A 14,516-nucleotide genomic window follows, 5' to 3' on the forward strand; every position below is an offset into this window, starting at 1 on the left:
TTGGTGGAAAAAGTAGCTTTTAGTTGCCTAAATGTATATAATATGTAACAAAACCACAAACAGTATGAACTTTTTAACAGAGTCAGCTCTCTAATCACTGACTCTAATTATATCATACAAATTATATAAAAGCTTGGAGTCATTAGCTTTTGAAAACACCACAGTTGCTACCACATGCCCGATGACAGAATCACTTCCAGCTAATCTTTCAATGTATTGTATAGATGTATATATTTAAATGTATATATTTATACCATTGTATACATGTATTTCTAAATGGTGTTGTCATTTCTATATTATCATTGTTTTTATTTTCTCATAAGTAGTGTTTGTTCTTCCATGACTTTACCACTATGAAAAACCCTCCAAAAACAGTTAGTAAACCCGAAAGTCATGATTCTTGTTTCTAATCACTTGTTGACCAGCTACCAGTATACTACCAGCTAATCCTTCAATTTATTTTATGGACGTAAATATTTAAATGTAGCCTATATATTTATACCATTGTACATGTATTTATACATTTTGTTGACGTTTTTACTTATTATAATTTTTTTTCTTCTATTTTCATAAGTAGGATTTTGTCTTCCATATCACCTCACAACTATGAAAAACCCTCCAAAAACAGTTGGTAAACCAACCTTCAAATCGTGACCTCCTTGTGGTAAACCCGGAAGTCATGATTTGTGGAAGTAAACAACTTGCAGAATGATCAATAACAAGCAACACTTTTCATGTTTTCAGGCTGGTAGTCGTGACATTTACACCGCGATGTTTTGTTGTCCTTGTATTAATAAACTGAATGGTGGTTTAGAGGTGATTTATTTAGTCCCTCGACCTTTGACCACATAGAGGGATGGGTGTGTCCCATATGTCCGGACTCTCTTGGCAAAACACACCGGAAGGGAGGAGGGTCTGTCTGTCTGTCTGTCTGTCTAACATCGGGGGTGTTTGTGATGGTAGAGCTAGCTCACTAGGAAAGGCGGCTATACCTTTAAGTGAAAGAAAACGAAACAAGTAGCAATCAGCGCTATTGCTGGGTCGCCTAGCTAGTTTACTGGACCTACAGGGAATTTCGATATGTTTTTTGTTAATCTAATTGTCATGTTTTGCTGCCTACGAGATATTACAGGTAAGTTTGCAACTGAGTAACACGGAAAGGAAAGTGTTCAGTGTTCATCAGTGGAGCTACCGCTAATCGGATCAGGCAGTTGTACTCTGGCTGCTAGCTCGTTGGCTAGTGTTAATGCTAACTATAGTATTTGGGGCTGCTAACCGGTGTTTACTCGTTAGAGTGCGTACCTTGGCCAGTTAGCCAGCAGCCCGTATTAGTTGGGTATCAAGTTAATTACGTTTGGGTGGTAACGTTACAGGTTGAGTGACGTTACTCCCACAGAAAAACAGACTGTTTTTTGACAGTTACTGTGGGGTAACATTACAGTGCTAGCGTACAACAAACAAACCATTGATATATTAATTTCAAACAGACTAGCTAGCTATTTGAATGGCGAGGATGTGATATAACGTATAGCTAGCTAATACACTCGGAAGTTACAGACATGTTGTCAGTTGTTAGAATAATTTCAAAACAACTAACGCTAGCTTAACATTAAGTTTAGCTGCGATGGCAAATAAATAACAACTTGCTAGTATCTGAGCTATAACGTAGATATATGATATGCTGCGCTACTGCAACGTTTGGCAACTAATCTGCCAGAAGCAGCCCCGTGAGCTAAATCTAACCTTAAGTTTATTTGGTCCAGAAGGGAATTCGCACTGCTTTTATTAAATGACTCATTGCTTGTGACAATTGGTCAAACAGCAGAGCAAAACTTCCACTGTGGTTTAATTTATTTGATTTAACCTGAAGATGAGTGTCTCTCCACCGAGATGATAAAAATAAAATGCTTCATGCTGATATTTTTGTCAAACTTCATATCCAGATTTTATAGTTCTACAACCTAAAGGGCTTCTTAAAGATTATGACAAAATATCAAAACGGACACATGAAAAAATAGCTGAAAGGGCTTATTTAAATTGTGTGCAGAAACTGATATTTGGAAACAATATGGTACATGATTAAATGCAGCAATTTATAACCTTTATAACTAGGGATTGGCCGATACTGGTTTTTCAAGGCCGATACCGATTATTAGTACTTAATGACACTGATAACTGATATTTGGAACCGATAAAGCATTTACAGTGAAAATGTCAAAATTAAGATTTTGGAATGTTAATAACTCCAACAAAAAACTTAATGGCAGAACCCCAACCTTCCATCTATACATTAATGGCCAAGCTTCACTTTATAGTCTTAATTAAACATTGGTGAATTTAAGCTTGATCACTTTTTGTAGAAAGGTTCTAAGATGTTAGAGGTAACACCATCCTTGTGTTCTGACTGCATACATAGCAAGTTCTTTTGTAGTAGTTCTAGTTAAAGTGTGAACTTTAGATTAGAAAGCCTTCCCTTTTCTTTACTTTTACTTTACATCTTTCCATTCATGGACCAGACAAATATATCCGTGCTTCAGCTGCACCAAGGGGCCATGTGCACAGAAACAATGAGACATAGTTTATACAGTATACTCTCAAGGGATAGGAAAGGTGGGACAAAGATGTCCTGATCTGAACCTAAATTGCTACAAACGCCTGGCAATTTGCTTCATTCCAGTACACTACACTGCCCTAAAATCTATGATCAAAATGACGCACGTTGGAAAACCTGTGTGGTTAAATGTGGATTGTGAATGTTGTGAAAATATCTGAGTAAGTCAGTGTTTCAGATAAGCCAGGTTATCTCACTTATGACACAACTGCTGTTACTTGGCCTGCTTACAGTGATGGTACGTTGCAGAGAATTTTCTTGAGAAATGTAGCATGGAATTTAATCCACCCTGGAGTTTTGTATTGGACAATCTTGGTCAGACTTGATGCTTGAAGGTTACAACCAACCCTCTCACTGTTATTTTTTATTTTTTTTCCAGTAAAAGGGTTATTTTTCCAGTACTGTGTGATACACAAGTTGACGACATTTGGCTTGCCTTGAGCTGTGGGGTGTCTGATGTGTTGTGGTAGCTGGCCTGCCATCACCCAGCATGCATGGTAATGCGAGGCTCAGATCAGTTTTGAGTCATGCTGTTACCACCCCCTCTGTTCCTGTCAGCAGTTTCCTCTCTGTAAGGAATTGCACTTCACTGAGTCTCTTGAGGCTGAAACGATTGCGCTGAAATCATGTTGACATAACTTCTACAGTGAAATCAACTGCCATATTTTTCTCAGCTTTTGTTGTCTTTTAGACAACATTTTAGCCACTACCTCTTAGTGAAGTAATGTGTTCAGGCCCAAAAAAAGTAGGATTGTTAAATCTGGTCATTATTTTGTATATTTTCTTTTCAGTACAGTATTAACCATGGGTGCCTAAGAATGAGGGGTTAGTGTAATAGGAATCAATATTAAATAATAAAGAATAATCCATTTTGAGGTTATAAGCATAAGGACATTTTGGTTTTAAATCGATGTTGCAATTGCAATGAATGATTTATCAGTTCATTAAATAATAAAATAATGACACAAAGAACAAATGGATTCTATCAGTGATACATTTTTTTTAAGCAGTGTCATTTTGAAAAAAGTTTCGAACAGGATTACTTTTTATATGTAATGTGTGAGTTTTGACTTAACAGATCTGAGATAGGAAAAAAAACACTTTTGTTTGTATTTCTTTAAACCAATCACAACTGTCCGGGGCAGCGCTAAGCCCCAGATGCAGCGATGGTTACCTTGCAAAGTAGATTGCGGAGATAGCGGAAGGGGAGGGACATGTGGTGTGTGAGTGATGCGCCGGATGTCAGGCTTTATGCCAGCACTATACATCCAGTATGCCAGACTAACTTGAGTGACAGCAGTTTTAAATTCTTAGTTGTAAAAAAGTGTTTTTTGGTTTGAAACAGCTATTGAGGAGCTGCCTGTCTTTATGAGAATGTTTTTTAGGAACTCTGGTTTCCTAGTTTTCAAAAGATTACAGATGGAACAGAGAGTAACCTGGTTATTGAGATGCCTGACAAGTTGCTACTGGCCATGTACAGCCACTCCCTGCTTGGGGAGTTGTGACTGCCGCCCACCAAGAGCCTGGGTCTGTCCCAGGTTTTTGCCTGTAAAAAGGAAGTTTTTCCTAGCCACTGTTGCACAAAATGCTTGCTCTTGGAGGTGTGGGGGGGGAAATTGTTGGGTCTTAGTAAAATATAGAGTGTGGTCTAGACCTACTCTATCTGTAAAGACCTATAGTAAATGAATAATAATAAACAAATAAACAAATACAGGCAATATGGAACACCTATCCCTTTTGGCCTGTTGGAGTCTCTTAGGAATGTGTGTTTTTCTACTATTTTTCTTTCATAACAAAAGGTTAGAGCTGAGTGTCAGTCCTAGCATTTTAAATGGCGCCCTTGCTAATTAACTAATTTCCAAAGGCTGCGTGTATAGGTCACAACAGAACATTTCCTGTCATGACCCAAAACTTCAGATATTTAGTTAGAAGCATTCTGTGTTGCCTTAGGAGTGTAAATTAGAATTTAAATAGCCTGCAGTCAATTCTGTTGTCACTGCTCTTGCACAGTGACATACAGTAATACTGAAACAGGACCACGGTCACCTGATATGCATCATGTGCTCCTCATTTGCGCTTTAAAATTACTTTCTTTGTCTTTGTGAAGAGAACAAAGAAATAGTCAGTATGAAAGACGGCAGGATTACCTCTGTGGTATTACATCAATAAGCTGAATAAGCCTGTTAAGCACGTCTCGTGAGTGTGACAGCTTTGCATGATAGCTGGCCACTGTAAGAGATTCATCCCTGTTTTACCAACCTCCCTCCATAGGCCTTTTTTCATAAAAAACAGGTTGGAAAGGCGCAGGTAAATAAGATTAATGATGGCTAAATTCCATTTAGCTGCTTAAGTTTCAGGGTTCTGGTGTTGTACATGCTGGCTCCCTGTCATGACTTACTGGGACACTTGAATAGAACAGAGCCATTGTTAATATTATTTGTTAAAACTTGTGCTTTTTTCCTACTGTGACAAGTCAAAATGTCTGTGAAATGTGCAGAGATGTGCAATGCCTTGTGGATCTTATTGCAGATGTCCCAGTGTGGTTGTTTTGCTGTTGATTGCATAATGTGTCCTTTAGAAAAAGAGCTCATTGCTGAAATATATGCTCTGATGAATGCTTTTGTTAGTCCATTAGTTGTTAACTAGTCTCGCTTTGCCAGACCCTGCTCCGAAACACGCTGAAGGAGAGTCTGGCTACTCCACATAGCATTCGGGGATGGACAGCTAGATAGTTTAGCTACCTTTCTCAATTTACCCTGCAGAGATCTGAGGAGCAATCAACAATATTGCTCATAAATCCACCGAATTTAAAATTCCAACGCAAAGAAAGCGGAAAATACACTCATCTGGCGGAATTTCCTGCAACACCGGAGCAATCCCGGAAGTGGAACGCAAAGGATATAGACTAGTTATTAACAAGATTCACCAAATGATCAAAACATGAAGTGATTATTTTAACTGTTGTGTCAGTCAAATTCTATATAAAATGGATCAAGAATCATAGTAACATATGAAAGCAAAATGTTGCCCTTGCAGCAAATGTTTGTTGACAAATGTTGATGAGCCACTGAACTCTCTTTCAGGTCAGTTTGGGAACCCCTTGAATAAATATATTCGGCATTATGAGGGTTTATCATATGACACAGAAGCCCTGCACAACAGTCACCAGAGAGCCAAGAGGGCACTCTCTCCTCAAGACAGGACCGTGCACCTGGACTTCCATGCACATGGAAGGTCAGTTTAATCTCACACACACACACACACACACACACACACACACACACACACACACACACACACACACACACACACACACACACACACACACACACACACACACTCTCTGTCTTCCTCACTCATTCACTCTCTTCTTCTGTCTTCTGATTTTTAACCTCATACTGTGCTGCTAGGATTTTTGAGTTTTTTTTGTGCTTACCCTATGTACTTTAGTTGTGAGCACATGCTGTAATCATGTTATTAAATAGACCTTCAAATAAATACACTTTAACTTTAATTTAAAAACAATATTAAGTACAATTGGTTTAAATGACATTATCTCATCATTTGGGCTTGTGTTTACTTTTCATCACCACGAGAATATAAAACCTCATTTGTAAAAAAAAAAAAAATTGGCAGGCAATGCATTGGAATGTAATAAGGATATGGAAATGTTCATTCTGTTCCCCGCGTGCCATTAGATGTGGCATATTATAGTATTTATGACTTGGTTATACTAATACCTTAATGAACCATCTGGTCATAGAAAGAACTGTAGCCAAAGACAAAATACATGTAACCATAATACTGGGCAGCTGTTTTTTTGTGTCTTTTATACCTGGTATAAAAGATACCTGCCAGTGCCACTATGGTGCATGCTTCTCTGACCGCAACGGAGGCCTCATTGTGGTTACTTAAATCTCTGAAAAGACCAGACTAATCACATGAGTACAACCTGAAATCAAATCCTTCCTCTTTTTCCCTCTGACAGTGAAGTCCCCTTGTATTCTTAACCACCTCATTCTGAATCTGTTTTAAATGACATGCAATTCAAGATGAGTCCTTGTCAAGGCCAAATTGTCTGATTACAGTGGTGCCACCCCTGTTTTGGAAACAGATTATTTTAGGCAGTAACACCGTTTAAATGTTCTCTGATTTGTATCAGCTGAGTTCTTATCACTTGGTATAAAGTGATAGTGGGCTGCAGCAGATTGCGTGTGAGTAAAGCATTTGGAATACGGTAAATGAAATAAATGGCTTGCAATAGTGAACGAGTGGTGAACAAGAAATGGATCAAAATGTTCACAGTGACCTGGACGGTGATTTTGTTTTCTAGGTATGTCTTTGTGAGACTGGGGGTTTCATTTCTACCAAATAAAGTAGAACTCACATTTCTGAGTCAAAAAAGTATAGATGCTGCATGGATCCAATGATATGGCTTAAATATATTTCTTATGTCTTTTGAGATCAAGGATATGCTACAACTCCAAGGATACATGGAGTCATGCTTGCCTTTTTCTTACTAGACCCCAGTTTTAAGACTGTATAGTGGCTCAACACATGGCATAGAAATGTGGTCTAGCTGGCTTCCGTTGACTCACTAACAAAAGAAGGTTGTTTTACCTGCTGCATTTAATTCGCACATATCAGGTCTTTACTATCTCCACACAGTAAAGAACCATTTGTTTCATTCTCATTCCTATCTGCATTTCTCTTTTACTTTTTTAATTTTTTGCCATGTTAAGGAGCGTAACAATAATTTACCTCAGCAACACTGTTTTTTTCAGCAAGCTCCCCCTGCTTTCCTCTTCACTTGTCTGTTGTGGGTTATCAAGGCTCTGTCACACAGATCCTTTTCCTGTGTTTTTGTGCTCTTTCCTGTCTTTTCTGGCCTGGGAGAGACAGCTGGCGCTGCCTGTATTGGTGGGGTAACCACTGCGTCATACAGCATGATCATTTGTCCACTGTAGTCTCTAAAGAGGACATAAACAATTTTGTAGAGGGGGTCAAATTAGAGCTAGTTTGTAGTATAATGCAGACTCTTGGCCAAATGGACCTTCAGTGTATTTACTATAAACAAACTCTCATGGGTGCTCTAAGTAGCAGAGGAAAGAGTAGGCGTATTGCACCAACCATGACATGTAGAAGAGCAGGCCAGATATTTTCAATGTAGAGTTCTCAAGTCCAGTTCACTGAACAGGAAAAGAGTACACAATTAGAGATTTATTAGCAGTTAAGACAACCTGTATGAGGACCTTAGACAGTATAATGGACCATGGCGCAGCCTCCAACTGAGAGAGACAACGTAGATGTGACGTGAGCAACGTGTCTGAAAGTTGTAAGTCTTCTGGTAGCTGTGCCAAGAGAAATCTCAATCATTCCCAATCTTGCAGAGACGGAGAGCGTAGGTATATGTAAGGAGATAACATGGGCACAGGCTAATTATTGCTAACTAAAATGCTAGTTAACATTAGTAATTAAACCTAAACAGCTCATGTAAGTCGAAACTGCCTGCAAGCTTCTCCTGTACTATACGGTAATTCCTCTACTATGTGACACAATCATTAGCCTACCTTTACAAAAACGTCTGCTACGGAGCCATAACGTGAGGTACAAGGTAATGGAGCCTTTTATACATTGTCGTGTTTCTTTAGAAATAAACAATGGACAAATAGAGTCTTTAAACGCTTCAGATGTAAAGTTATTCACTGTCAAGTGACGTCAAAATGAATGCTAGTCAGTGGAATGCTAACGGGAGGTGATGGCTTTGTAGCATCAAAATGGCGCCATAGGAGGTTTGAGTTCTAAAGCGAAGCTTACCCCCTTGATGAGGACAGAATAATGAGAAAGTGTCAAACTATTGCTAGTTACATAATTATATAATAATCCCTCTGGCTGTTACATGACATTTATGACAAATATTTGGATTTTCATTGCTGTGTGTTGACGTTGACCGGGAGGGAAAGGAGGAAGTTTAGCTTCACATTATTTGCTCCAGTTATGAATGATCCAGTTCTCTGCAGCATCACAGAGGTGGACACAAGCACAGTACACAGTAGCATAGTCTTGGAACAAATGTCACCTGTGTGATGTGTTTTTTTTTTATTGTGTCAGAGAGACTTTGTCATCTGTTGTGTTGACTGACATCATATTGTTAGGGCTGCAAGATATGTGAAAAATATGTGATATACAATAACGTTGTTTAATATCGCTATAACGATATTACTTGCGATAAAAAACCTGATATTAAAGTGTACTCAGTTCTGCATTTCTTTCAGTATTCTTCTAAAACACAACAAATTGCTTGTTGAATTTAAAACAAAACAAAAGGAAATTATTTCCAACATTCTTTTATTGAACAAATTTAACATTGAATTGAATATAAAAGGCACCACTAAAAAAAGAGTTTTTTCATTTGAAGGTTTTCTGCTGATATTTTTTTTCTACTATCAAAAAAATCTTGAGTGTCTTTTGGAATATGTTGCAGCCTTTTGCGATTACAGTATGTATATTGCGCCAGTTGATATTGCGATGACGATAAAAAACTGTATATTGTGCAGCTTTACATACTAAACAGTTGTGTTTTCCATTATAGTGATAAAGTTGGTTTTAAGATAAACCGAAGCAAGCCAGTGGTCATAAAGCTATTATATTATACTTATATAGTCACTGAATTAATGTGCAACATGTGCAAACACAGACGGCCACTTTCCCCTCTACCCCAGGGCAGGGCTGTGTGGCACTATAGAGGTTTGTTGTAACAAGAGAAAAGCTTTTTTGTGTATGCCAACTCACATGATTATTTGTGGCTGGATCAGGTGATGGAACAAGGCAGGGCAGACAGTTGTCTCTGTGGAGGGCTTCTTTACAAAGAGAGATGCCAAAATGTAGTCTAGCATTGACTATGATACAATGCTGGGGGGGAAGTGACACAGTTGATAGTTCAGTTTAGTGTCCAGCTTTCCAGGAATAAGACTCATTTGTGAGCTGTACAGTGGGTACGGAAAGTATTCAGACCCCTTTACATTTTTCACTCTTTGTTTCATTGCAGTCATTTGCTAAAATCAAAAAAGTTCATTTTATTTCTCATTAATGTACACTCAGCACCCCATCTTGACAGAAAAAAATAGAAATGTAGAAATTTTTGCAAATTTATTACAAAAGAAAAACTGAAATATCACATGGTCATAAGTATTCAGACCCTTTGCTGTGACACTCATATTTAACTCACATGCTGTCCATTTCTTCTGATCCTCCTTGAGATGGTTCTACTCCTTCATTGGAGTCCTGCTATGTTTAATTAAACTGATTGGACTTGATTAGGAAAGGCACACACCTGTCTATATAAGACCTTACAGCTCACAGTGCATGTCAGTGCAAATGAGAATCATGAGGTCGAAGGAACTGCCCAAGGAGCTCAGAGACAGAATTGTGGCAAGGCACAGATCTGGCCAAGGTTACAAAAGAATTTCTGCAGCACTCAAGGTTCCTAAGAGCACAGTGGCCTCCATAATCCTTAAATGGCAGAAGTTTGGGACGACCAGAACTCTTCCTAGACCTGGCCGTCCAGCCAAACTGAGCAATCATGGGAGAAGAGCCTTGGTGAGAGAGGTAAAGAAGAACCCAAAGATCACTGTGGCTGAGCTCCAGAGATGCAGTAGGGAGATGGGAGAAAGTTCCACAAAGTCAACTATCACTGCAGCCCTCCACCAGTCGGGGCTTTATGGCAGAGTGGCCCGACGGAAGCCTCTCCTCAGTGCAAGACATATAAAAGCCCGCATAGAGTTTGCCAAAAAACACATGAAGGACTCCCAGACTATGAGAAATCAGATTCTCTGGTCTGATGAGACCAAGATTGAATTTTTTGGCGTTAATTCTAAGCGGTATGTGTGGAGAAAACCAGGCACTGCTCATCCCCTGCCCAATACAATCCCAACAGTGAAACATGGTGGTGGCAGCATCATGCTATGGGGGTGTTTTTTCAGCTGCAGGGACAGGACGACTGGTTGCAATTGAAGGAAAGATGAATGCGGCCAAGTACAGAGATATCCTGGAAGAAAACCTCATCCAGAGTGCTCAGGACCTCAGACTGGGCCAAAGGTTCACCTTCCAACAAGACTATGACCCTAAGCACACAGCTAAAATAACAAAGGAGTGGCTTCAGAACAACTCTGTGACCATTCTTGACTGGCCCAGCCAGAGCCCTGACCTAAACCCAATTGAGCATCTCTGGAGAGACCTGAAAATGGCTGTCCACCAACGTTCACCATCCAACCTGATGTTACTGGAGAGGATCTGCAAGGAAGAATGGCAGAGGATCCCCAAATCCAGGTGTGAAAAACTTGTTGCATCATTCTTAAGAAGACTCATGGCTGTACTAGCTCAAAAGGGTGCTTCTACTCAATACTGAGCAAAGGGTCTGAATACTTATGACCATGTGATATTTCAGTTTTTCTTTTTTAATAAATTTGCAAAAATGTCTACATTTCTGTTTTTTTCTGTCAAGATGGGGTGCTGAGTTTAGTTGAGAAAGAGAGATTAATGAGAAATAAAATTAACTTTTTTGATTTTAGCAAATGGCTGCAATGAAAAATTGAAAGGGGTCTGAATACTTTCCGTACCCACTGTATTTTACCTCTTTTGTAATACATCAAGATATTTGCAATAGAAAGAGTAGGGATTGACCAATACTGTTTTTTTCAAGGCCGATACCGATAACCGATTATTAGTAGTTAATGAAACCAATAACCAGTATTTAGAACCAATATGCATTCATTACACTGAAAATTAAAATATTTAAGTCAAAATTAAGATTTTGGGATGTTACAAACTCCAACACAAAACTTTGTTTAAATGCTTTGAGCAATGATTTAACGTTTTATACACAGTAAAAGATAGTCAGATAGTGTTGTGGGCGGGACATTAAGTCAGACTCAGTAATGAGTGAAACCAAAGCAGAGGGACAGACACAGAGCTGTAGGAGACCCAAAGTAGCACACTTTTTGATAAATTAACTTTATCTGTTATCAGGCAAGTAATACGCCGATACAAATAATCTGCAAACTGCCAAAAAATGGCCCAATAATCGGCCAGGACCGATATTCGGTCTATCCCTAAAGAAGAGCTCGGTAGTGTTCAGAGGTAGCCTGGATGCCAGCCGAACTTAGCCCCGCCCACAAAATTCGAGGTCGGGAAGTTCGGTCTGGAGTCGCTCCGTTGAGAAGAAATTATTGCCCGAACAGGATCTGTTCGGACCAATCAGATTGTGGGACAGATGATCAACAGTAACAGAATCAACCACGTCACCAGAGAACGCTTGGGTTGAATTTGTTGAGATGTGTAGATTCCACCATCGCGTCTGTTACAGAAGATATCGACAGCGAATTCATTTTAAAATCCTCAGCGGAGGAGCCTCAACAACTGCCCGAAAGCATGGTAGCGTTATATGGTGGAGCGAGATAGAGAGAGACTGGAGAGAGAGAGCGTTATATGGTGGAGAGAGATAGAGAGAGAGAGCGTTATATGGTGGAGAGAGATAGAGAGAGACTGAAGAGAGAGAGCGTTATATGGTGGAGAGACATAAAGAGAGACTGAAGAGAGCGCCCAGCGGCGCTAGAACAAAACCGTGAATCAGAGAAATAAAACGTGTTTTCGCCGATTTCATTTCTAGAAATGCGACTGTAGCAAGCATGTCACTATCACTAACGTTATCCACATTTATATTTACACGCAACAAATGATCTATCCAGCTTCAAAAAGGTCTAAAAGTCGGAAGTTAGAACGAATGCATTGTGCAAAGAGTGGTTGCTATGGACACGATACACAGTGTTGAGTTCTGTTGACAGCTGAGTTGAGTTCCGTTGCTCTGATTGGATGTAGGTCTATCCAATGAATGCAGAGGCATTTTTTTTCCTGGTTCGGTTGGAACACGCCCCATAATCACAGCCCAATGGAGCGGTTTCAGACTCACATTCTGACTAGAATCTGAGTAGGACCACGTCAGGCTAGTTCAGAGGTCCATCTGCTCTCTAATGTGATCATAGTTCAGTTCTGTGGTATTTAAACACAGCTAATTCAAATCAGGGTAAACCTGTGTGCTTACTTCAGTGGTGAAAGTTCAGTGCCCATGTGGTGAGCAGACCAAAAGCACCAATAGATATATAGTTATAAGTTGTGAAGTATAGTTGATATTTAAGAAATACAATACTGTTTTATATACATTTATGGTGTAAATATTGGCCTTTTTCTGGCATACCGTCTCTGTAGACATGGCTTGAGGGCACGCTTCTTTGAGCCGTGGTGCTTACTGAGCAAAGTGTATGACTGTCAGGTGCTTGAGTCAGTATGTTCAGCATTTGGGATATGTCTAAATAATTTATCAGTCAGCTGCCTGTGTGAGATGAGCATCGCGGACTTCATCCACAGCCTCTCCTCTGCCTGTTTGTTGCAAATCATGTTTATTTGTCTGTAGTTTTTTTGTGTCTGGAACAGGATGCAGTGATTTTCTTTCTGTTTTAGTTAGTAAAACCTTTGACCATTTGGGTGATTTTTTTTGTTGTTGTTTTTTTTACTGTTCAGTGATTTCTTGATGGGAATTTATTAATGTCAATTATTTCCCTTTTATATATTTTCCTAATTTTAATCCACTTTCTCATTTTTATTCTTACTTATACGTTTTGCATTCCCTCTGATCCATTGAGAAATGCTAAGCTGATATGGTATATGATAAGGGATGATATGGCTTAGGCTGTTGCTGTCGCTGTGATTGTAGCTATAGTCATTGCTGTGCCTAGGCTGTTATAATTATGGCTGTGACACATTAGTTTATAATGAGTGTAACACTAACTACAGTAGCCATATCCGTTGCATCATAGATTCAACTACAAATGCAGCCATAACCATATCCACTGCAATAGCTTCACCCACCACAGCCAGGCCGAGCAGCTGTGCTCACAGCCAGTGGCTGTATACTGTTGGAGCTCAGCCTTTTGAAAGAGGTAATGAGCAATACATTCAGAATTTAAAGTCCTTTCTGTAATATCTGCAGAGTGTTTGCCTAAGCTGGCAGTGTATAACTGGATGGGACCAACACTAAATGTCCATATGGTTTAGGGGGTATTCAATTTATTATTATATTATTTTATTCTTTATATTTGTATATATTTTTAAATATCTGTGTAAACTTAATGTAAGGCAGAATGCATTGCAACACAGAAGTAGTTCAGAAATAAAGATCTGTGAACCTTTGGGGGCTCCGTAAATTTGTGTTTTTCCCGAGAGGAAAAATTATTTGCGTAATGAGACTGTACATTTATTCATTGGTAATCATGCAACCTTAAACACAAAATAAAGAAGCCAGTCTGTCTTTGTGACCTAGCCCCTTTATGTGTCAGGGGATATGCAGGGTACTTATTGTGGTTTGGTTCAAAAGGTATGATGTAGACTGGGTACAGTCTAAAACCGAGTCAGAGGAGATGGATATCCAGCCTGAATTTTAGTATTCATGTGAAGGCGTAAGACCTGGTGTTTAGGTTTGAATCATGGTCTAAAGATATGGGAGTTCTGTGCCTTTGGTTAAAGTAGCGTTATAAATAGAGATGGTCCGATACCAGTGTCGGTATTGGCTCCGATACTGCCTAAAACGCTAGTGTCGGTATCGGAAAGTACTGGAGTTTATGCACCGATCCGATACCACGTAATAAAGCCCTAAAGAAAATCTACGTCAAAGTAGTTTATTTATGTTCTTTTTCCGTTATAACTGACTGTCAAACTGGATAATTAAAGAAAGTTCTGTGGCACATAATAAAATATATATATGACACACTGGTATCGGATCGGTACTCGGTATCGGCCGATACGCAAGTTCAGGTATCAGAATCGGTATCGGGAAGCAAAAAATGATATCGGA

General features: G+C 39.2%; 1 protein-coding gene across 1 annotated transcript in view; it reads left to right on the forward strand.

The window, feature by feature from the left end:
• Positions 1–772: 772 nt before the first annotated feature.
• Positions 773–14,516, forward strand: part of adam10a (ADAM metallopeptidase domain 10a) — a 32,071-nt gene continuing 18,327 nt past the window's right edge. Inside the window, exons 1-2 of the mRNA XM_039794530.1 lie at positions 773–1,132; positions 5,695–5,845. Coding sequence (XP_039650464.1) covers positions 1,081–1,132; positions 5,695–5,845 — 203 coding nt within the window. The 5' untranslated portion in view covers positions 773–1,080. The remainder of the gene's footprint in view (positions 1,133–5,694; positions 5,846–14,516) is intronic.

This window comes from Perca fluviatilis, chromosome 3, assembly GCF_010015445.1.
Source record: "Perca fluviatilis chromosome 3, GENO_Pfluv_1.0, whole genome shotgun sequence".
Classification (NCBI taxonomy): Eukaryota; Metazoa; Chordata; class Actinopteri; order Perciformes; family Percidae; genus Perca; species Perca fluviatilis.